This window comes from Musca domestica, unplaced genomic scaffold (assembly GCF_030504385.1).
Source record: "Musca domestica strain aabys unplaced genomic scaffold, Musca_domestica.polishedcontigs.V.1.1 20, whole genome shotgun sequence".
Lineage (NCBI taxonomy): Eukaryota > Metazoa > Arthropoda > Insecta > Diptera > Muscidae > Musca > Musca domestica.
In genome coordinates this window covers 9132164-9156455 of record NW_026712250.1, presented here as the reverse complement: position 1 = coordinate 9156455, position 24292 = coordinate 9132164, and the positions used below count along the sequence as shown (strand labels likewise).

The window sequence follows — 24292 nt, the reverse complement described above, 5'->3', positions numbered from 1 at the left end:
TCAGAGAAAAATGTTCTATTTCCATTGTACATCAAGAAAATATACGCATCAAAATGCAAAAAACCTAAAAAAAATTTCCACCATTTTTGGGTGAATTCTTCCTCGACTTTTTTGAGGTTATGCATAAGAAGCATAAAATTTCATTTTAGGCATAAAGTGTCAAAGGAAGAAATATTCTATACAAAATTTTACTATGTGTCATCTTAGAGAAGAAATATCTATTTCCATTGTATATCAAAGAAATACACATATCAACGTTGCCGAAAAAACGTAAAAATATTTCCACAATTTTTGGGTCAATTCCTACTCGATATTTTCGAGGTTATGCATAAGAAGCATAAAATTTAATTTTAGGCAAAAAGTGTCAAAGGAAGAAATATTCTACACAAAATTTCACTACAAGTCACCTCAGAGAAGAAATGTCTATTTACATGGTATATCAAGAAAATATACGCATCAACGTGAAAACATTTCCCAATTTTTTGGGTCAATTCTTCCTCAACCATTTCTGAGAATATGCATTAAAGTAGCATAAAATTATGTTTTTTATCAAAAAGTGTCAAAGGAAGAAATATTCTACACAAAATTTCACTATAAGTCACCGGAGAAAAGAAATCCCCATTTCCATTGTATATGGAGAAAATATACCCATTAATGTTGCGAAAAAACGTGACAAAAAATTGCTCATTTTTGGATCAAATTTTCCTCGACATTTTTCGTGTTGACGCATGAAAGTAACATAAAATTTCATTTTAGGCATAAAGTATCAAAGGAAGAAATAATCTATACAACATTTCACCATAAGTCACCAAAGAAAATAAATCTCTTTTTCCAATGTATATAAAAAAATATATATGAAACAAATTTACTTATTTTTTTGGATCAATTTGTCCTTGACCTTTTTTCGTATTGATGCTTGAAAGTAACATAAAATTGCATTGTAGGCAAAAAGTGTTAAAGCAAGAAAAATTCTACACAAAATTTCATCATAAATCTCAAAACAAACCATTTATCTAGGTTTAATGGTTTTTGAGAAAATCACCTTCGAAATTTAAATATTAGATGTATTAAAATTTTTACCGCTAATCTAATACTTTGCCATTTTAGGTAAAAATCTCCCATACTACTTAATTCTTTGGGAATGCTTTCAAAGGAGGAAATGTTCTACATCGAATTTCAATGTGAGTGTCTGAACAAAAGAAATTTGTATGCTCAATATGTACCACAAAAAAACATCATCAATTTTTGTTAATAAAATACCTTCTTCTTATTTGAAAAATTTTGTTTCTTTGACACATTTCTCAAAAAATCAAGTATAACTGGTTCTCTGCAATAAATTGCCCCCTCCTCCTTAATCGCCACATTTCAAATTATGAATTACAATTGTTTAGGTGGTTAGATTTTTAATAATATTATATATTTTTATTTTATATAATAAATTTGTTCAAACGTTCTTTTTTTTCTTTGTTGTTGTCTATGAATAATAATATTAATAATATATTTCATGTTAATTCTTTACACCGAGAGCAAGTAAAATGTAGTGGGGTACTAGTACACATTAAATGAGAAAAAGTAAGAATTATGGGTTGTTGGCTAAAATGCTACAAGTTTTCCAAAAACTCAATTCAATCAGTGCGAAATCTTAGGGGTGTGTATGTGACGTAGTTTATTTGCATTTTTACTTCTGAGAATTATCTGTGTTTGGTTTCTTATTTGCAGTTCCTGCAGGTTTCTTAGCATTAGGATTCACTTTTCCGGGTGTGGCCTTGTTGCCGCCAGCAGCTGGTTTAGCGGGAGTTGTTGTCGTTTTGGCAGCAGGTTTGGCGGGTGTGCCGGCTCCTGGTTTGTTGGCTCCAGCTGTCTTGGCTGGTGTGGCCTTTGTGACAGGAGTCTTAGCAGCTGCTGGTTTGGCGGGTGTGGCCTTGGCAGCAGGCGCCGTCGCTGGCTTGCTTGGTGTGGCCTTGGCCCCATTTGTTGTGTTGCTAGGTTGAGCAGTTTTTGCCACAGCTGCTGGCGCAGCTTTGGCCACAGTGGTTTCTTTCTTTTCTACCTCAGGTTTCTTGGGTTTTTCTTTTTCCTTTTCCTGCGAAGTTACAGCTTCCTTAACATCGGTTTTATCTTCCTTTGCCGCCGTTTCATTGTCTTTGGTTGGAGGAGCAGCAGCAGCAACAGGGGGTTTGACAACTTTCTTTTCTTCTTTGGGTTTTTCGACCTCTTTTTTGGTTGGTGGGGGTGCTTCCTTTTCTTCAGCCTCTTTTTTTGGAGTTTCTGCTTCCTTTTTGACTGCAGGTTTGTCGGTTTCTTTTTTAATCACTTCTTCTTCTTTAGACTTTTCATCACTGGTCTCTGTTTCCATGGCCTCAACTTTTTCCTCTTTTACTGCAGACTTTTCCTTTCCATCATCCTTGCATTTTTCTTTTTCTGATTCCTTAGTTTTTTCCTTGGATTTTTCGGATTTCGAAGAGGACTTTTCCTTATCGCCATCTTTATCTTTGGATTTTTCTTTAGAGTGGTCCTTATCCGAATGTTTATCCTTGTGTTTGTCCTTTTCGGAATCTTTGTCGTCCTTCTTTTTGTCATCCTTGTCCTTGTGTGAGCTAAAAGAAAAACAACAAAATAAGCTCCATCCTCAATAAAAATATTCTTCCTTTTACCTCTCAGTTTTGGAATCTTTTTCCTTATCCTTGTCCTTGGAGAAATAGGGCTCAACCCGGGTGTAGATGTACAAAAGGGTTGAGTTTTGATCCCGATATTTACGCTATAACAAAAAGAAAAATTTAACTCAATTCTAATTCAAAAATGCTGATCCTACTTACCGTCAGGGTATAAAGTTCCTGGTTTGTATCGGTCAACTTCCTTCTCAAACTCTTGGAATCTTCCAATAAATCCTTAATTTTGGATTTTGCCTTGCTATGTTCCTTTTGCATATCGCTGTGCTCTTTCACTAGATCATTGTATAGCTTTTCGGTGTCGGATAATTCTTTTTCCGTACGTTTGATTTGTTCCATCAATTTGCCAATATGGATGACAGCACCGTTGTAATGAACTAGATCAGCTGGAAAGAGGAAAACAAAACATAATGTTGTTAAAATCATCAAAATGCCGAAAATCGGGAAGTGCCATTATTTGGAGGCTATACGAAGTCATCGACCTGCACGGACAATTTTCTGTCATAGGCTGTAGTATACATTACGAACTTCTAATACCAAACTTGAAAGAATTTCGGTAAAAAATGTCGCTAAAATCATCAAAAAACCAAATATCGGGAGGTACCCTTATTTGAGGACCATACGAAGACGTGGACCTACACCGACAATTTTCTGCCATAGGCTGTAGTATACATTGCGAACATCAAATACCAAGTTTGAAACAATTCCGGCGAATAACGTCGCAAAAATCATCAAAATACTGAATATCGGGAGGGCTATACGAAGACGTGGACCTGTACAGACAATATTCTGTCATAGACTATGGTATCCATTACGAACTTCAAATACCAAATTTGAAACATTTCCGGTGAATAATGTCGCTTAAATCATTAAAATACCGAATTTCGGGAGGTACAGTTATATGGGGGCTATACGAAGGCGTCGACCTGCACGGACAATTTTCTGTGATAGGCTGTGGTATCCATTACGAACTTCAAATACCAAATTTCAAACAATTCAGGTGAATAATGTCGCTTAAATCATTAGAATACCGAATATCGGGAGCTGACTTCATATGGGGGCTATACGAAGACGTGGACCTGCTCGGACAATTTTCTGTCTTAGGCTGTAGTATTTATTATGAACTTCAAATACCAAATTTTAAACAATTTCGGTGAATAATGTAGCTAAAATCATCAAAATACCGAATATCGGGAGTTACAGTTATATGGGGGCTATACGAAGGCGTCGACCTGCACGGACAATTTTCTGTCATAGGCTGTGGTATCCATTGTGAACTTTAAATACCAAATTTAAAATAATTCCGGTGAATAATGTCGCTTAAATCACGAGAATACCGAAAATAGAGAGGTACCATTATATGGGGGCTATGCCAAAACGTGGACCTATATGGCCCATTTTCAATACCAAAGGTCCTACAGACATAATATACATTTGAGTAAAATTCTATCAACCTACCTAATTTTGTTCGGAATCTAAAGTGATTTCCACAGACAGACGGACATCACCAAATCGGCATAGAGTTTTATGTCTATACTACGGTAGAAGTTAAGAACATCCTCTATGTATAATAACCCCTTAAAACTTACATTGATTATTCTCATCGCCCTCAATGGGTATGGCATAATTGCCGTGATGAGCCTCAGCAAATACAAATTCATATTTATTATTGCCAGCGGCAATATCTTTCAACTCCTCCAACTCCAAGTCATCGACATCTTCAATTTTGGCCAAGGCATCGGTCGATTCCTTTTTGTCCGTAAGTTTGCTGCAAAGGAAAACAAAAATAATTATTGAAACTAAAACCCATCATTTCTTCCCTTCTACGAACTTACCGATAATGCACCATCGTACGATTACCAATTTTTGACAAAACTTTTTTGATTTGTGATCGCGATAGATTCAAACCCAACACCATAAACAAATCTTCCAAGTCACGCTCGAAAATGTAGCCACAGTGTGTGGAATCGAAATAGAGGAATGATAAGAGTAAATGTGGCTTGGCCACCACAACTTTTTTGTTACTTTCCGTAGATGAGGATTTGTTGTCGTCCGCATCTCCGGCACTGTTACGACTTTGTGACTTCTTATTATCATCGCTGGCAATTGCCAATTCACGGCCATCAATGGTACTCATGCGACGTTTGGGTGGTGGTCTTTCGGACTTGTCACCGTCTTGGGCATCCTTGGTACTTGTGCGTCGTTTTCTTGACTTGCTGTCATCGGATTTTTCGCTTTCCTTCTCACCACCACCACCAACTGCTTTGGCATCAGCTGAAGTTTGTTCACCATCTGCGGTCTTGGTTTCTTCTCCATTGGCTGGCTCGCCATTATCCTCATTGCTGTGCTCCTTACTATTGTAAATGTGTATCTCTTTGTAAATGTTAAAGGCAAAGTCACGCATCAACATTTCATTGAAGAGCTCGGCAAACAGCGACAACTGGGACAGGATGGAAAAAAAAGAGAGATATTTTAATTCGAAAAATCAATGTTTTAAAAAGACCTTTCATGGAACTTACCTCAAATATCCTCTCCTTGGTATCGGCATGATGATAGTCCATCAAAACTTGCAGCGTCATTAGGGCACAATCAAAACTACCACCCTTGGCCAATTTGTTGGGATGCACCACAATTTGGGGGGTTGATGGCAGTGTATAGCGGCGAATAAGTTTGGCCTTTTCTCGTCTGGACATTTCCTTGTCCTAAAATGAAAAAAATATGGAAAAATTAGTATCGGGGAAAAGGGATAAGGTATGTATAAGGCTAAAAAATCAAGGATAAGAATAAAAATGCGGGTTTTTAGGAATATTTTTTGAGGTTTGAAAGAGGCAATTTTGAACATGGGAATTCCCCTTTGAGAAGTCTTAAGACTAGAAAAAACATAGACCAGAATAAAAAAGAGAATTTTGGGAAATATTTTTGAAGATTTAAAACGACGACACTTTGAGGATTTTTAACTTTTCCATGGGAAACTCCCTTTGAGGAAGTCTTCTGTAGATAGATGGCAGGGACTTAAACCTTAAAGATTAAAGTTCTTCAAGGCGGCCCTCAATAGATAGAAGTTTTTAAATAGGATTTTACAAGGATAGAAGCCCCCAAAAGGCATCTATGAAGAGAAACCTCACAAAGTGCTTTTCTATGGGTAGAAGCGCTTCAAAAAGTTTTTCTCAGGATAGGGTTTACTGAGGTTATAGGGTCATCTCAGATTAGAAACACTCTAAGGGGATTTTCCATAGATAGAAGTCCTTTGGATATGTCTTCTGTGCATACAAGTCCTCCAAAGAAGTCTCCTATGGACACAGACCCTTCAAGTAGGCATTTTACGGAGAGAAATCCCTTAAAAGGATCTCATTTGAGTAGAAACTCCTTGAGGCCTTCTATGGATAGATTCATAAAACACGAAATTAACATCCGAATCCATTCTGACTTGGTACATCTCAATATTTCCATCAACACAAGATCTGCCATAAAGGTGGTAGAGATCGGAGCATTCCTTCTGGTACCTCCCCCACAAAGGGTGAAAATTTTGAATAATCAAAACGATCATAAAATCCGAAATAAGCATCCGGTTCTCTTCAGATTACACACATCCCAATATTTTTATTTAGCCAAGGTCTGGTGTGAAGATGGGATATATCGGTCCACACCTTCTGGTACCTCTCCCACAAAGGGTCAACATTTTGAGTATCCATCCAGCTCATAATACGCGAAATTAACACCCGATTCCATTCAGGCTTGGTACATTTCAATATTTCCATCAACACAAGATCTGTCATAAATATGGTAGAGATTGGACCATTCCTTCTGGCACCTCCCCTACAAAGGGTCAAAGTTTTGAATAACAAAGACGATCATAAAATCCGAAATAAGTATCCGGTTCTCTTCAAATTACACACATCACAATATTTTTATTAAGTGAAGGTCTGGTGTCAAGATGGGATATATCGATCCACTCCTTCTGGTACCTCTCCCACAAAGGGCCAACATTTTGAGTATCCATCCGGCTCATAATACGCGAAATTAACATCCGACTCCATTTAGACTTGGTACATCTCAATATTTCCATCAACACAAGATCTGTTATAAAGATGGTAGAGATCAGACCATTCCTTCTGGTACTTCCCCCCACAAAAAGTCAACGTTTTGAAGATTCATGAAGCTCATAAAAGACGAAATTAACATCCGATGCCATTCAGACTTGGTACATCTCAATATTTCCATCAACACAGTATCTATTATAAAGATGGTAGAGATCGGACCACTCCTTCTGGTACCTCCCCCACAAAGGGATGAATGTTTTGAATAATCAAAACGATCATAAAATCCGAAATAAGCATCCGGTTCTCTTCAGATTACACACATCCCAATATTTTTATTTAGCCAAGGTCTGGTGTGAAGATGGGATATATCGGTCCACACCTTCTGGTACCTCTCCCACAAAGGGTCAACATTTTGAGTATCCATCCAGCTCATAATACGCGAAATTAACACCCGATTCCATTCAGGCTTGGTACATTTCAATATTTCTATCAACACAAGATCTGTCATAAATATGGTAGAGATTGGACCATTCCTTCTGGCACCTCCCCTACAAAGGGTCAAAGTTTTGAATAACAAAGACGATCATAAAATCCGAAATAAGTATCCGGTTCTCTTCAAATTACACACATCACAATATTTTTATTAAGTGAAGGTCTGGTGTCAAGATGGGATATATCGATCCACTCCTTCTGGTACCTCTCCCACAAAGGGCCAACATTTTGAGTATCCATCCGGCTCATAATACGCGAAATTAACATCCGATTCCATTCAGGCTTGGTACATCTCAATATTTCCATCAACACAAGATCTGTCGTAAAGATGGTAGAGATCGGACCACACCTTCTGGCACCTCCCCTACAAAGGGTCAAAGTTTTGAATAACAAAGACGATCATAAAATCCGAAATAAGTATCCGGTTCTCTTCAAATTACACACATCACAATATTTTTATTAAGTGAAGGTCTGGTGTCAAGATGGGATATATCGATCCACTCCTTCTGGTACCTCTCCCACAAAGGGCCAACATTTTGAGTATCCATCCGGCTCATAATACGCGAAATTAACATCCGATTCCATTCAGGCTTGGTACATCTCAATATTTCCATCAACACAAGATCTGTCGTAAAGATGGTAGAGATCGGACCACACCTTCTGGTACCTCCTCCACAAAGGGTGCAAAATTTGAATAATCAAAACGATCATAAAATCCGAAATAAGTATCCGGTTCTCTTAAAATTACACACATCACAATATTTTTATGAAGCCAAGGTCTGGTGTGAAGGGGGAATATATCGGACCATTTCTTCTGGTACCTCCCCCACATAAGGTTCAAGATTTTGAAAAGCAAAATAGAAGTCTTCCAAGAAGCCCCCCCTACTAGGTTGCTATTGGATATAATTTCTTCAAAATCTTCTCCCAGAATGTTATCCAAGAACGTCTTCTCTAGAAAAAGAAAATTTCCTCGAATTTCCTCTTAGGACAAGGTTTAAATGGATATTTTTGAATATTTTTTTTTTTTTTTTTTGCAAAATTACCTCCTGGTTCTTGCTGGCATCATATTCATCCAATATAACAATATCGCTCATCTCAAAATCAATGGCATCGGCCCAATCCGTTTTGCTATCATCATTTTTCGATGAATCCTTGTCCGGCTGGGCATCAGCTGTTGATTTTTTGGCTGAATTCTTTTGATGTTGTTGTTTTTGGAATTTCTCACGATTGTTGGCCTTGATTTCCTCCTTCTTTTCGGTATTCAAGGCCTTGGCCAGGCGGGCCATGACCACGTTGCGGACACCTGAAAGAGAGAAAAAAATGTTATTAAAAATAAAGAACAGAATTCTAGTAACTTGGGAAACCCCCCACCCACCTTTATCCGATAAATCTCGGGCCAAAAGCTCATCTCTGATTTCTTGAACCTTCATATTTTTCAAATCCAACAACGAATAATGTGTGGGCTCTGGGGTGGGTTCCTCCTGTAAAACACACGCACACATGGACATGTTATTAAAACAATTAGCCAATTTTCAAAAAACATCAACAAAACATACAACAACATGAAGATATTTTTTCTTCTCTTTTCTATAAAACAATAAATAAATAACGACACTCTGTTTCAAACCAACAAGAACAACAATAATCAAAAAAAAAAACAACAATTGGTTTGAAATAACTACACTGCCGTTCTTGGGTTTTCCGAAAGAAAACAGAAAACAGTTGGACAAAGTATTAAAATCTAAATTCCATTTTGAGTTAAGGGAGCCTTTGAGGCTCAAGTAATGAAATAAAATTAAATAAACTTAGCAAGTAGAGGGGGGTTTGGCGGTAGGGAAAATTACTTATATGCCGGCAGTAATGAGTTTTGAGATATATTTTGTTATAAAAATTATGATTTCTTTTTTTTTTGGAAATATTTTTTTTTTTGAATTTGGTCTTGAAGAGAGCAGGAGGAAAAAAGACGGACGGTTTTTCTTTAAATTTGAAAGTTAATACCTAAAAGTCCTCGAGAGACTATTTAGCGCTGACTTGTGAAAAATTGGAAAAAAATAGTTCTGGAGGTTCGATCTTTTAGAGGCTAGAAAATGAAAGTAAAATGTAACAAAAACTTAGGCTAGTGTGTCAATTCAATTGAGACTTTTGATTCGTTATCTATATCATCACCATCTTGGTTAAGTTACATTTTCGTCAGCAGCCTCGGCGACATGGTCCTCATTGTGGCCCATGTCATCATCAGCATCATCATCGTTGTTACCACCATCCTCCGGGTGGTTGGCTTCGTCGTAGTCATCACCATCACCATCGGCGGCAGCATCAACAGCGGAATTATCCATGTCCATGGCTTGATCATCCGGATGCTCATTACCCTCCTCCTCTTCCGCTTCCTGGCCATCAACGTTGTTTTCATCATCGCCTTCGCCGGCATCATTGGCCCCAGCATCTTCGTCATTGTAATCACCATCACCCTCCATATTCCCACCATTATCATCATCACCATCATCAGCAGCAGCAGCATCTTCTTCACTGCCTCCTGTATTCTGTTCGGCATTGTTTCCTTCAGCTGGTTTTCCAGAGGATTGATTTTTGTCACCCGCATTATTACCGGATGCAGCAATGGCCTTGTTTGCCGCAGTGGCACGTCGAGCAATGATTTTCTCAGCAGTGGCCTTGTACAGGCCACTAATGGTATTATATTCAGCTACCGAAGGCATACATGAGTGGACATCGGGCAGGAATATAACCACAGTTTCAACACGAGGCGGTCCACCTTTCTCCATGTTCTTGTACTCGGAACGATGATAGTAGATTTCCATGAAACGATACCTAACACACAGGAATCGGAAGCAGGAGGTTGAAGGTAAGGTAATTTTCAAAAATGTTCGTGTTTCAAATTTGTGGAATGAAGAACAAAAACAACGTTGAACCATCATCAGCATCATCATCGGGGCGGCAATCGGAATAGTTTAAGGTAGATGAGTTTAGAAGAACAGAACAACGAGAAAATGAAATCACAATACACGGCAACATCGGGGAACCAAGGCCATAAAGGAGAATCCAGAAAAACCGGGGTCCATTGAAGGTGTGATGTTGAGACAACCAGCAGCAAGAGCAGCAATTTTTTTTTGGGACCAGGTAATTGTTGTTGCATTCACCACCATCCCACAAGTTGCCATCACGTCAGCCACAGCCACATACAACGCAGTTGGTGTTTTCGTTTTGAGTTTGCAAAGAATTTGCGTCGATCGATCGGTCGGTTTGTTTTATTTTCGTTTTGATTGGTACATATTTTTTTGAATTTTTTTTATATAGAGTTTTGGTACAAATTTGTCGCGTAAACAAACATGGAAAAAGAAAGAAAAAAATCATAAGGAATGTGGCACAAACTCTAGGCAAAAATTCTATAGTTTTGAAAAGTTGGTTTTAAATTTGTTTTAATTATCAAAAATTGAATTTCAGTTTTTTGTACTTTTTTGTACAAAAAAAGTGCATAGCTTAGCTGGAAAAAGAAGTGTGAAGTTTTATTAATTTTTTGTGGTTAAATAAAAATGGATAAGATTTGAAAAATGAAACTAAAAATTTAAACTTAAAAACTAATGGCTATAACTAACTTCCAATATTTTGCGAATTAAAAATACTATTCAATTTTGTTTTGTGAGATTCAGGCGTTGTAATTTCCCATTGAAATCGAGAAGGTCAAATCTAACCTCTAACAAAGTGAGGTTATGTTGGGTATTTTTCTTTTTTTTTTTTTTTTTTTTTGAGAAAAAATAAATTATTACCCTTAAAATTTAGCAATTTTTGAATAGCTTTTTAAAAACGATAATGATAAAACTTAGTTCAAAAAATTTCAATTATGTCTTGAAGATGAACCACACGATGTAACATAACCTCAAAACCAAAAAATATGGGGTTATGTTGAATTTGGTTATAACAAGTAAAGTAGTATCAATCGGTTTTGCCAACCTTGAGTTATGATTATACAAACTCTTGACCCTTTTTAGGCAAGGTTCTGAAGCAGTTGGCCAATAAAGACCATTTCGTATCTGTCAGATTTGGACTATATCGACTACTTCCTATACTTTATATGAGAGATATGTGCAAATTTTTGAAAATGTGGAATTATAATAGGTACCCGAAGGGGTTCGCAGGTACATATCACATTCACAACAGATCCTGCGTTAGCAAAAATATTTGGACATGTGAAGTTTGGAGAGAGTTAGATTCTTATTTCGCTTTCTTTGAGCGTTTTGTTTTTCAAAATCTTGAACCCTATGTGGGGAGGTACCAGAAAAAATGGTCCGATCTCTACCATCTTTATAACAGGAATCGAATGTTCATTTCGTGTTTTATGAGCTTCATGGATATTCAAAATTTTGACCCTTTGTGGGGGAGGTACCAGAAGGAGTAGACCGTTATATCCCATCTTCACAGCAGATCTTGTGTAAGTAGGAATAATGGGATGTGTAGAATATGAAGGGAACCGGATACTTATTACGAATTTTATTACGGTTTTTGTTATTCTGCACTTTGGCCCTTTGTGGGGGAGGTACCAGAACGAATTGTCCGATCTCTACCATCTTTATAACAGATCTTGTGTTGATGGAAATATTGAGAAGTGCCAAGTCTGAATGGAATCGGATGTTAATTTTGTGTTTTATGAGCTTCATGGATATTCCAAATTTTTACCATATGTAGAAGGAACACCAGAAGGAGTGGACCGTTGTATCCCATCTTCACAGCAGATCTTATGTTAGTAGGAATAATGGGATGTGTAGAATATGAAGGGAATCGGATATTTATTTCTAATTTTATTACGGTTTTTGTCATTCTACACTTTGGCCCTTTGTGGGGGAGGTACCAGAACGAATGGTCCGATTTCTTCCATCTTTATAACAGATCTTGTGTTGATGAAAATATTGAGATGTGCCAAGTCGAAATAGAATCGGATGTTAATTTCGTGTTTTATGAGCTTCATGAATATTCAAAATGTTGACCCTTTGTGGGAGAGGTACCAAAAGGAGTGGACCGATAGATTTCATCTTCACACCAGACCTTGGGTTAATAAAAATATTGTGATGTGTGTAATTTGAAGAAAATAGGACACTTAAATCACATTTTAAAAGATTTATAACTATTCAAAATGTTGACCCTTTGTGGGGGAGGTACTTGATAGAGTGGACCGATATTGTCCATTTTCGCACCTGACCTAGCAGTGATGCAAATATTAGAATTTGCAAGGATGGAGCAAAATCAGATTATCCTTTCTCTTACCTTATTTTTTTGAACATTTTGTGGGGAAGGTACCAGAAGGAGTGGACCATCATTGCCCATCTCCGAACTCGATCTAAGTATTACAACAATATTACGATGTACCACGTTTGGATCAAATCGAATACTGCCTTCGAGAGTTATCGTGCGCACCAGCCAGCCAGACAGATGGACGGACATCGCTAGATCGACTCCAAAAGTCATAAAACGGATTTGGTCCAAAGAAACCTAGGGTCTAAAATCGATATTTCGATGAGGCACGTTTTGGCCGTATCAAATGATATATACCCTCTCTAGCCATATGGCTGAGGGTATAGCTGGCCATGTAGCTGAGGGTATAAAAATATATTGCTGATTGGTTGTATCCCTAGCCATATGGCTGAGGATATAATAATATATTGCTGTTTCATATATTGGAGATATGGTTTCAGTCAGCCTTGTAAAAAATCTACCAACATCTTCTCGATTTCAATTGGAAAATTATTTGCCTTGAAATTCTTTTCTTTTCATAGTTTGTCCTCATCTTTTTTTTGTTTGGTATTGAAAAAGTATCCTTGCTTCTATAAAATCTCTAACTCTCTAGTTATGTTGGTACATAAAAAAAGTAAATCATATCATTCCAAATTCATTTGAAAGTCAAACCCAATTAAAAAATATAACTTTCCTCATACATACCATTGCGTACAATTGGACAAATCGATATTTGTCAATGCTTTGCATGTACGTATTGCTGTACGTATCAAAACGGATGGATCCGTATCGGGATTTTCACCATCCAATGATGGTGACCATGGCCCACCAATGGCCATTGGTTCTTTGGAACCCTTCAAACCAACCAAAAAACTAGCAATACGTGACAAATGTATCGGCTGATGATCCAAATCTTCTTCATTGTTTTCAAAGCATTTCCTATAGATTTCAGCGATTGGTGGTAACGATAGCAGCATGACTTTGGCCGAATAGACATAATCAGCATCGGCTGGTTCTAGTTCATCTTGATTTTGATCAAATGGTGATTCAGCATTTTTATCCATTAAATGGAATTGGCAGGGACGCCGCAAAGAGAACGGATTGTCGGGTGTAAAAGTTTCAGTCCACTTGACATTGGCATGGAAAAAGTCCGATGGTATATAAAGTGAGGAATAACGATTACGCAGAGCTTGTATATCGGCATATTTGCTAAAAATAGAGGGAGAAAACGGGAAGATATATAATTAGTCATAAATAGGTAGTAGGTAGGATTTATAATAAACGAGCATTATAAAAACAGGTCTTTAACTGTAGCCACCATTTGTGGAAATGATTGGAAATTGAACGGCCTAAATTTCTAACGAAATTTGAATGGTCTCCCTTTCATCTTAAGTTTTATTTAAAAGGAAAATATGTAAAACATAACTTACAGCGCCAACAGATGTTTAGGTATTTGGATCATGTAACGGCGTAAGGCCCGAGTTCTGCCACCCTTGGGCACCAAACTTTGATTCTTCTCCACAGCATCACGGGGCTTCTCACGTTCCTTTTCCCGCTCCTTATCACGGTCACGTTCACGTTCCCTCTCGACCCTGTCGCCTCGCTCTCCCCTTTCACGGCCACGTTCACGTTCCCGTTCATGATGTTGATCTCTGTCACGTTCTCGATCATTACGTCTCGCATCACGATCTCTTTCTCTAGCAGCAACACCACCTCCTCCAACACCGCCACGATTAAGTGAATTATTGCGATCTCGGCTGATGCGATCCCTGTCATCACGACGTCTTTTGCGTTCGTGTTCATCATCTTCGCGATCCCAGGAACGGCGATGTCTATCTCTTTCTCCTACACCACCACCACCACCCCGACGATCACCACGGTCATGACGAATGGGTGATAGGGCCGGCATTCGTTTGGGCGAGGGATGTCTCTGCATTTGACCACCACCTCCTCCTCCTCGAGGATAGTCATTAGACATCGGCCCCGGACTACCATAACCGGTATCCATTTGATTCATCATGGGCGGTTTAGATGGCATCAACTGTATCTGGGTGGCGTTCCATTTGAATTGGCCACTATTCGAAAAGCTGGCCTCGAATATCACCCGATCTCCCAGTTTTGGTTCAGGTCCTTTACACACATTGCGATAGAAAAACACTTCGTTGTTGACCAAACCACAATCATTGCTGATCTTGGTGATTGTTCCAATAGAATTATAGTGGCGATTTTGTTGTTGCATACCACCACCACCGCCTCCTCCACCCATACCACTACCTTGAAAGGCAACTGGATTTAAACCAGTTCGTATGGGATATTGTACAGAACCGCCTCCCATGCCTCCATCACCTGAATTAGGGTACATATTTCCTCCGCCACCACCGCCTCCGCCGCCACCACCACCTCCTCCTCCATGAAATGCAGAAGCCATATTGTTCTGAAAACCATATTGTTGAAAGGAATTCGTCGATTGTGGATGCCCCTGCATCATGTTGCGCTGCCAGGCATTTGATTGGCCACCAAATGACATTTTCGTTTCTTGTTTCCACTTGTTTAATTGCAAATAATAATTATTTAAAATACTTATTCTCTTTTAATGGAAAAAATAATTAATTCTTTATGTGACCAGCCGAAAAAATGCCGACTTTTTGCAGTGCTGCCAATTTTTATTGCAAAAGGTAGCAATTCACCGAAAAATGATGCCCAGTGTGTTCATGGAATGTCACATTCACACTAAGGTGTTAACACATGAAAGTTTGAGAAGCTAAGGAAACAGTGCTGCCAAACAGGAATTCATTGCTTCCAATAACGAAGTAGATTTTAAAACATTGAGCAAATAATGATGTTTATAATTTATTCTTCGCATAAAATAAGGAAATCCACGAAAGTAACAAGTAGGCCACCTATCTGTATGGAATGAAGTAAAGGAAAACATTCACAAAAAATGATAACTCATGAAAATTTGCAGAATAAAGGAAACAGTGCCATAGACAAATGAAAATAAAGACAACGAAATGCTCTTACCGTTTATCTTCGAAAAAAAAAATCGGATTAGCAGATGTCGTCTATTCGTTTCAGGGGTTTGAGCGGAAATATTGAAGTCACTCAATTCTTAAATGTTAAAAATAACAAATATTTTATTTGTCTATGAAAATTGTTACATAATAAAAGAAATGTGAAAAGTACGTGATGACATCCAAAAATTCCGGAATAATCAAGCGAAATCCTTGAAAAACGATAAATGTGCTGTCGAAGTCGAGTGGGTTGAACGCGTGTTGTCAGCATGTTGACTATGCAAAACATGAAGAGAGCCACCTGGATAAAAAGACAAAACTAACTTTTCGTTGTCTATATCTTCATTTGTCTATGTGCCATGTTACCAATAATAGTGAGGATAATAATTTCAATAACTAAATCAAGGATATTCCCCAAACAATGTGTACGCGGAGAAGTTTTAAAATGAAATAACCAAGAAACATTCACAGCAAAATGATAACTCGCGCATGTTAGCAGAATAAAGCAAGCAGTGCTACCAATCACCAATGCTGCCAATATGATGTTGCAAGGCAGTTTTCATGCAAATATTCAATTTAAAAGTTTTTATAATTGTGAATTTGTTTGGTTTACATACTCCTTAAGATATTAAAAGAAAATAATTGTAGAAATACGTTAAATGGAAAATTTTCCAACCAGAACGATTTATGTTTTAAAACAAACTAAAAATATATAGTCACAATATCTTACCTATCTCAAATTTTCAACAAAGAGAAAAGTGAAACTCTTTTATATATTTTATTTATTATTTATTTTTAAAGTTTGAAATAAGTTACAAATTAATAAATTATTTGCTAAGCTTATTGGACAAAAAGTTTTATTGTGTTATTATCAAGACACCCTACTAGCAATCAATTACAGTGACCACCAAAAAAGAAGAATTTAAGAAATGGTGTTAGGCTTCTTTTCTATAGTACAGCTAAGAGAAAATATAAGAAAATGAAAAAAAAATTAAATACAATTTTTATTTATATTTATTTAAATACTTAGTATTGCATTAAACGTTGATGCTGCCATACATTCTACCAAGTGGTGTTGTAGTACAAGCAATATTGTTGTTGTTGTTTTTTATTATTTAAGTACAAAAAAACCTTTAGCCAAAAATAATTTAATGTCATTAGCTAACAGTGAGTGAGTGTAAATTTTGAAAATATAAAGCAGGAGTTTCCATATAACTTTTTTTGTACATGTTGTTTATGTTTTGGAAATGTTTTTAAAAAATTATTTCTTTTTTATTTTTGATTTAATGAAATCATCAACATATTAAAAAATACAGTTTAAAGTGTAAAATGAAAACAATAATAGATATAAAAAATATTCTTAAAATATTCAAAAATCTAACCTAGAAAAAATAATCTCATAGCATAACCTCAAATTATGGTAAAATATAAAACTGATTATAGCTTATCAAAAGCATAATGTTTTCATACAAAATTATTAAAAAAATATTGAAGACTATCAGTCAAAAATTAAAAAAAAAAAAAATAAAAATGCTTTCCCTTAATCTTAGCCTATTTCATAAATAGAAGAAAGGAAAAAATAAATTCAGACATAATCTTTTCAAATGTGGAATTTTCAACAATATTGAGATTCATTTGTGTGTGTGTGTTTGTTGTTTTTCAGTGTAGAGGATAATAAGTGTATGTGTGAGTGTAACATTACATTATTTTTTTGTAATTATTTACTTAGATATTAGTGTATTTTTGAACAAAATAATTGTTGGCTTAATATTTCTGAATATTAATCGAACATGTGTAATTGTTATTTTGAATAAATATTTAAATAAAATTTTTAAATTTTGCAATTCATATTTTATATGAATAATTTTGAAAAAAAAAATTGTGATTATTTAAATAATAATTATTTTTGAGGAATAAATTCGTTTTGAAATATATTCATAATTTGTGTTCATTTTTATCTCTCTCGATTTTGAGACAAAATAAATAAAATAAAAAATTTTTAAACAAAAAAAAAATAAATAAATATAATCTTAAATATTTTGAATTCCTTAGTTGTCGAATAAAGTAAAAATTCTTATAATTTCTATTATATTATGTTGCCATTGTTGTTGTTATTTTTTTCTTTAATTGGTGTTGATTGTTTTTTGTTTTCTTTTGTTTGCAAGTTGTTTTTGTTTCGTTAAGTTTGTTGTTGCCGTTTGTTTTTATAAATCTGCAAGCTCTCCCAATTCGTTTGTAATTTTTTTACGAGTCATCCGTCCCTTTAGGCATCTTCAACCCGACCCATGGGACGTAAAACAATTCGGGGATCTGGTTCAAGCATGCGATCAGATTCTTCAGCACTGCTGAGGCTACAAAAAATGAGAAAAAAATTTAGATTATCAATTTTTTTAATAAAAATGCTCTTTAAGAATTTAAAAGCTATAAACAAAAGAAATATTGAAAAAAATATCAACAAATTATTTAATATATTTAAAAAAAATTAAATTTTATATTTTTTTGAAATATTTTTGAAAATATTTTATCTTTTTTAATCAAACTCTCGATGGGAGTCTCCGATTTGGTCCAAACTTGGTACATCCTAATATTATTGTCAAACATAGATCGAGGTCGGAGTTGAGCAATATCGATCCACTCCTTCTGGTACCTCCCTCACAAAAGGTCGAAATTTTCAATGAAAATATTTTACTGCACAGAGATAGAAAGAATAATCCGATTTTTCTTCAACTTTGCAAATCCTAATATTTGCATCAGTTCTAGGTCAGGTGAGAAAATGGATAATATCGGTCCACTCCGTCAAGTACCTCCCCCACAAAGTGTCAAAATTTTGAATAAATCTAACTCCTATAAAATGTGATGTAAGTGTTCGATTGTCTTCAAATTACACACAGTTCATTATTTTTATTTACGCAAGTCCTGGCGTGAAGATGGAATATATAGGTTCACACCTTCTGGTACCTCGTCCTCAAAAATTCAAAAATTTTGAATCTTCATGAAGTTCATAAAACCCAAAATGATCATCCGATTACGTTCAGACTTGGCGCAACTCAATATTTCTATCAACACAAAATATGTTATAAAGATGGTAAAGATCCGACCATTCCTTCTAGTACCTCCCCTACAAAGGGTCAAAGTTTTGAATAACCAAAACGATTATAAAAGCTAAAATAAGCATCCGGTTCTCTTCGTATTTCACACATCCCATTAATTCTACTAACACAAGATCTGCTGTGAATATGGTAATGATCGGACCATACCTCATGGTACCTCCCCAGTAAATGGTCAAAATTTTGAACTTATAAAACCCGAAATTAACATCCGATTCCATTCAGACTTGGTACATCTCTATATTCCTATCAACACCAGATCTGTTACAAAGAAGGTGGAGATCGAACCATTCCTTTTGGTACCTCCCCCACAAAGGGTCAAAGTCTTGAATAACGAAAACTAGCATAAAATCCGATATAAGCATCCGATTCTCTTCAAATGACACAAATTACAGTATTTTTATTTACCCAAGGTCTGGTGTGAAGATGGAATATATCTCTCCACTCCTTCTGGTACCTCCCCCACAAAGGGTCAAAATTTTGAGTATCCTTCGATCTCATAACCCGCGAAATTAACATTCGATACCATTCAGACTTGGTACATCTCAATAATTTCATCACCACCAGATTTGTTATAAAGATGGTAAAGATCGGACCATTCCTTCGGGTACCTCCCCCACAAAGGGTTCATCATTTTGAAAAACAAAACGCTCATTAAATCTGAAATAAGCATCCGATTCTCTTCATATTTCACACATCCCATTATTTCTACTAACACAAGATCTGCTGTGAAGATGGAAGAGATCGGACTATTTTTTCTGGTACCTCCCCCACAAAGGGTCAACATATTGAATATTCATGAAGCTCATGAAACACGAAATTAACATCCGATTTCATTCAGACTTGGCACATCCCAATATTTCCATCAACACAAGAATTGTTATAAAGATGGTGGAAATCGGACAATTCCTTCTGGTACCTCCCGCACAAAGGGTCAACGTTTTGAAAGAACAAAACGTTCATTAAATCCGAAATAAGCATCCAGTTCTCACAATATTTCTACTAACCCAAGGCCTGCTGTGAAGATGGAATGTATCGGTACACTCCTTCTGGTACCTCCAGAATTCTCTCTTCAAATTTCACACATCCAAATATATTTGCTAACGCAAGATCTGTTGTGAAGATGATATTTATCTGCCAACCCCTTCTGGTACCTCACCCACAAAAGGTCAAAATTTCCAATACTTATATCTGTCATAACTTGCGAAACAAATCGGCGATTCTTTACAACTTGCGATATCTAAATATTTCTCTTAACCAGAAATCTGATATGAATATTTATTCTATCGCAATTTATGATTTCGCATAAAATTGGACATAAATGTTCGATTTCCTGCAAATTTCCCAATGCCAATTTTTTATCTGTTTTAGATATTTCCACAATTTCCAAGACTTGGCACATATCCCATATAAAGTATTGGAAGTAGAAGATTTAGTCCAAATCTGACACATTGTAGTGGTTAATATTGGCCAACTGCTTCCCAACTTCCCCCCATAAAGGGTCAACAGTTTGAATAATCACAGCTCAAGGCTGGGTCGGCAAAAACCACCGATACTATTTTACTTATTTTCTTAAAATTTAAATTGATTTAAAAAAGGCCTTCCATCTAAAGTAAGACTTTAGACCTCTCATTCGTAGAAGACAACGTCAAGTTAAATTCTTTGTAAAATTACAATATGATGCGGTAAATATTCTGATTGTATGGGATGAAATTGAAAAAAAAAAAACTGAATAGACCTTAACATTGCCAGTAATTTATATTTGCCATCGGATTTGATCTTTGTTGCTCACATCAACACTTTAAATTAGATGTAATTGAATCATCAGCATAACCGCATTGTATAATACCATGGAGCTGAATCATTTTAAATCATTGCGAAAGAAATTCTAAGCAGATATAATTTTATAATAATTTGAATTCATTTACACAGACTTTTTGCTAATATAGCAAATTGTGTGCCATAAATTTAAAATACATGTATATTTATATATCGATGCCATCAAAAAGATATAATTCCAATTTAAATATTGTCAGGAAAACCTCCATTTTCATTATTTCTCTAGTTCCCCTTTCAGAATTCCATTAAAATGATTTGTTGTATCCACATCTTTACATATATCTCATTCTTATGAATAATCATAGCCTTATTTATAGAAAAAACAAATCACAGCAACTTTTCTCTTAACATCATCAACAGCAACAACAACCACAAAAATGTAAAAAACAAAAACAAACCCCATCTCTTATGACTATGGCGCTCTAACTAATATTTTTCAAATACCACATTATCATACCAATCTTTATTATCTGGCATCAAGGATGGCAGCTCGGAGACGGGAGCGTATTGTGTGTGCGAGACCAATGGATCTGTAGATGGATTCAGGGCCATAATTCCTTGGCCGCCGCAACCGCCATCCACATTTTGACATTGTAATTGACGGGCCAACGATTGTTTCTTGTCGAAAAAGGGACAAGGACACACACAGCTGCGACGCCAATCGGCCACTTTAAGATAAACGCCTACGGAATGACAAAGGAAAAATCATTTCTTTACTTACAAAACATGTACACACACACGTAGTTATACTTACCCATGGCCGCCAGTCCCAAACATGTCATAAACACACCGCCCAATATAATGCCCAAAGGAATTTCCACACAAGGATTGACGGCCTCGTGGGTCTCACTTGTACTAGATTCTTCCGTTTGTTGTTCGCCACTATCTGTTTTGGTATTTTCTACGGCATTAACGGGGGGTGTTTGCTCCTTTAATTGTCGCACATATTCCTGATCTTCTATCCAATCAACATAGCCACTGGCCAGCATGGCCACACCGGCAGCCAATGCAATCAATGCGAACAGCAATAGAGCAACTTGGGGTTTGGGTTTGCGAAAAATACGCAATGGAGAATCAACTCCCATTGAGGATGCCGGTCCTAGAAAGCCCATGCCACCTCCAGAGCCATTACCACTGCTTGAGCGTGGCTCATAGGAGACTGTGGTGGGCTGATAAACAGGTCCGCCACAAGATGGCATTGTGTGTTTATTTTTTCTGTTTTTGTTGTTTTATCACCACGTAATTATCTTTTTTTCTTCGTTGTGTAGTGTTTTTTTTTTTTGTTGTTCTTGTTATTTTTCTTGTATTTCCACCCAACACCTGTATTATTCTTTTTCACCTGTGTTGTTTTTGTTGTTGTTCTTGAAGATTTTGTAAATACACTTGTTCTTCTTGTAGTTGTTGCTGCTTTTAATGGTCTTTCTCGTTACACAGCACACAACAGCAATAACAAATAATTCAATTTGCTTTTATTTTGCTTCTCATTAAAACATTTAAAAATAACTTCAGTTGAATTAAAAAACAATAAAACGAAACCACAGAAATCACTATTCAGCTAATCATTCACAATAACGACTTTCTTTCTTCTTGTGTTTTTTTTCGTTCACAATAATCCGAGTTATTTTCCCTTATCCTTGTTCTCCTGAGACGGACAACAATTAGCTAAACCTTCTCCTTGTTTTTTCTTTTCTCCGAAGGTTGAAGGTTAAAACAAATAATGTAATCAATATTCTCCGTTCGCACACAATGTTTATCACTTTACATCTGTTCTTTTATTATTCATTATTTTATTTTAACTTTAGTTTTTATTGGCAATAAACTTATTTATTTTATGTTCGTGTAAACCTGCTGCTCTTAACAACTTACAAGAATGGTTGAATTTTCAATTTTCCCGATTGTGTGTGAATGTTTGGCTGTGTGAGTGAGAGAGTGCAAACGGAGAGAGAGAGAGAGAAACAGCAGCAGCAGCCGCGAATTTGTATGAGAAGAGGAATGCAAAGAATTTTATTGCGAATGTGATGGAAAACGGAATTTAAGATCTAATGTAATAACGGTAAATGGCAAGAATTAAAGGGCACCATTGTTTTTCGCTGCAATGTTTTCAGTTCTTAAAAAAATGGTAAAAAAACCAACTTTTATATGCTGCGTTGTCCTATGTTTTTTTGTTCATGACACAAGAAGTATGTATGGCAGATTAATTTCAAAGGAAATGAAAGATATGCAACCCTGCAATTGTAACTTTTAAAGTATGCTCACAATTTGCTTTGATTTTTGTAATTTGTTCTCAAATATCTTAAATTGAATAAATAGGAATAAAACAAAAATGAAATTTTGGGGTTTACCTTTTTGATTCTTCTATGGCCGAATCCGGTGATTTAATAATTTAGGATTAACTTAACCAAGTAAAGGAGTCTTAAGAGAACAACTCTAGTTTAGTAAAAATTCTTAGATTTTTTCGAAGTTTTTTCCAGACGTAAGTTTTTTATCCTGATTCTGGAAATCCATTTTTTCCTAGGGGACGGACACGAGACCTCAGAATTTTGAACCGAATGTCCACTTACCCGATATAGACAATATAAGTATCGTTTGAAAGCTTAAAATACGTATACAACAATTAAGGTGTGAGTAACATAAAGGGATGCCAGAGCCGTACTCGAATCCTGTCGTCGTTTCCCCTAATTATCTGACATTAAAATGTCTAGTTATGATGCCAAGCTGGTTATGTACCGTCACCTTTAGAATTGAAAATTGTAGCATTTTGGAAAGGTGTCAGCTATAATTTGGCATCACTTTTGTTCACTCCCCATAATGGGGCCTTTTTCGACTTTTCCAAAAAAATCGATTATTTGACTATAATTTCCGAACAGCAGTAAGTAACCTCATCTTCGATAGGTATTTTCATAAGCCTTCAGCCGGATAGGTATTTTCATAAGCTTTCAAACGATACCTACATTGTCTATATCGGGTAAGCGGATCCGAATCTAGACCGGGTCTTGAACCCGGACTTTCTTATATTTTTTTTTAAATGTTTAAAAATTTAAAAATAAATCGAGATTTTTTAAAAAATTTAAATTTTTTTAATGAAAATAGAGATTTTACTAAAAATTTACATTTTTTAAAATAAATTTTCATTATCCTTCACTCAGATAGGTATTTTTATAAGCTTTCAAACGACACCTATTTTGTCTATATCAGGTAAGCGGATTCGGATCTAAACCGGGTCTTGAACCTGGACTTTCTCATAATTTTTTTTTAAATTTTTTAAAAATTAAAAAAAAATCTAGTTTTTTAAAAAGTTTAAAATTATTTAATATATTTAGAGATTTTTCTAAAAATTTATTTTTTTTTCTTAAAATTTATTTATTTAATTTAATGAATTTAAAATTTTGTTAATAAAATTACATTTTTGATTTAATTATTTTTAAATAAAATTTTTTCAGGGTAAGAGGAAGGAAGAGTTTTTACTAAACTAGAGTTAAGCTCAAAAAGTTCTATTTTTTAAAAATACCAAAAGAATCCGTTGGAAAAAAGGTTGTATCGCTATTACGGAACCATACCAATACGTAACGCAATGGTAAAAGAATAAAGGTAGTCGCATCGACACAGCTGCTGGGACAATGAACTGTCAAATTCATTTTGAAATTGAAAATTTTGAATGAAATTATATTCAAATTCGTTAAAATTGTTAAAAAAAATGCATATCATAAGAACCTCCAATTGGCGACGTATAAGAAAACATATAAAAAATTACATATTTTTGAAAAAAATAATACTTTAAAAAAAATTTGACATATTAATATTTTAAGAGTTGATTCGAATTCGAAATCCTCCTACCAAGCGTAAGCCCAAAATGACAATTTTTAGCTATTGGAATTTGGTTCGTTCCAGAACTG

The 24292-nt window shown here is 35.7% G+C and overlaps 2 protein-coding genes across 2 annotated transcripts; both read right to left on the bottom strand.

Annotated features, from left to right (window-relative positions):
• Nucleotides 1-1395: 1395 nt before the first annotated feature.
• LOC101900604 (cell division cycle and apoptosis regulator protein 1) lies at nt 1396-15104 on the bottom strand. The gene is made up of 11 exons (XM_005183952.4): nt 13873-15104; nt 13148-13651; nt 9385-10027; nt 8577-8682; nt 8245-8504; nt 5189-5371; nt 4505-5109; nt 4259-4437; nt 2817-3055; nt 2655-2758; nt 1396-2597 (listed from the first exon to the last, which is right to left on the bottom strand). Exons 1-11 carry the CDS (start codon nt 14967-14969, stop codon nt 1679-1681), a joined length of 4839 nt encoding a protein of 1612 aa, XP_005184009.2. The 5' UTR covers nt 14970-15104; the 3' UTR covers nt 1396-1678.
• Nucleotides 15105-16307: 1203 nt separating this feature from the next.
• LOC101898954 (hypothetical protein) lies at nt 16308-22287 on the bottom strand. The gene is made up of 3 exons (XM_005183942.4): nt 21154-22287; nt 20857-21082; nt 16308-17804 (listed from the first exon to the last, which is right to left on the bottom strand). Exons 1-3 carry the CDS (start codon nt 21596-21598, stop codon nt 17717-17719), a joined length of 759 nt encoding a protein of 252 aa, XP_005183999.2. The 5' UTR covers nt 21599-22287; the 3' UTR covers nt 16308-17716.
• Between the last annotated feature and the right edge of the window lie 2005 nt (nt 22288-24292).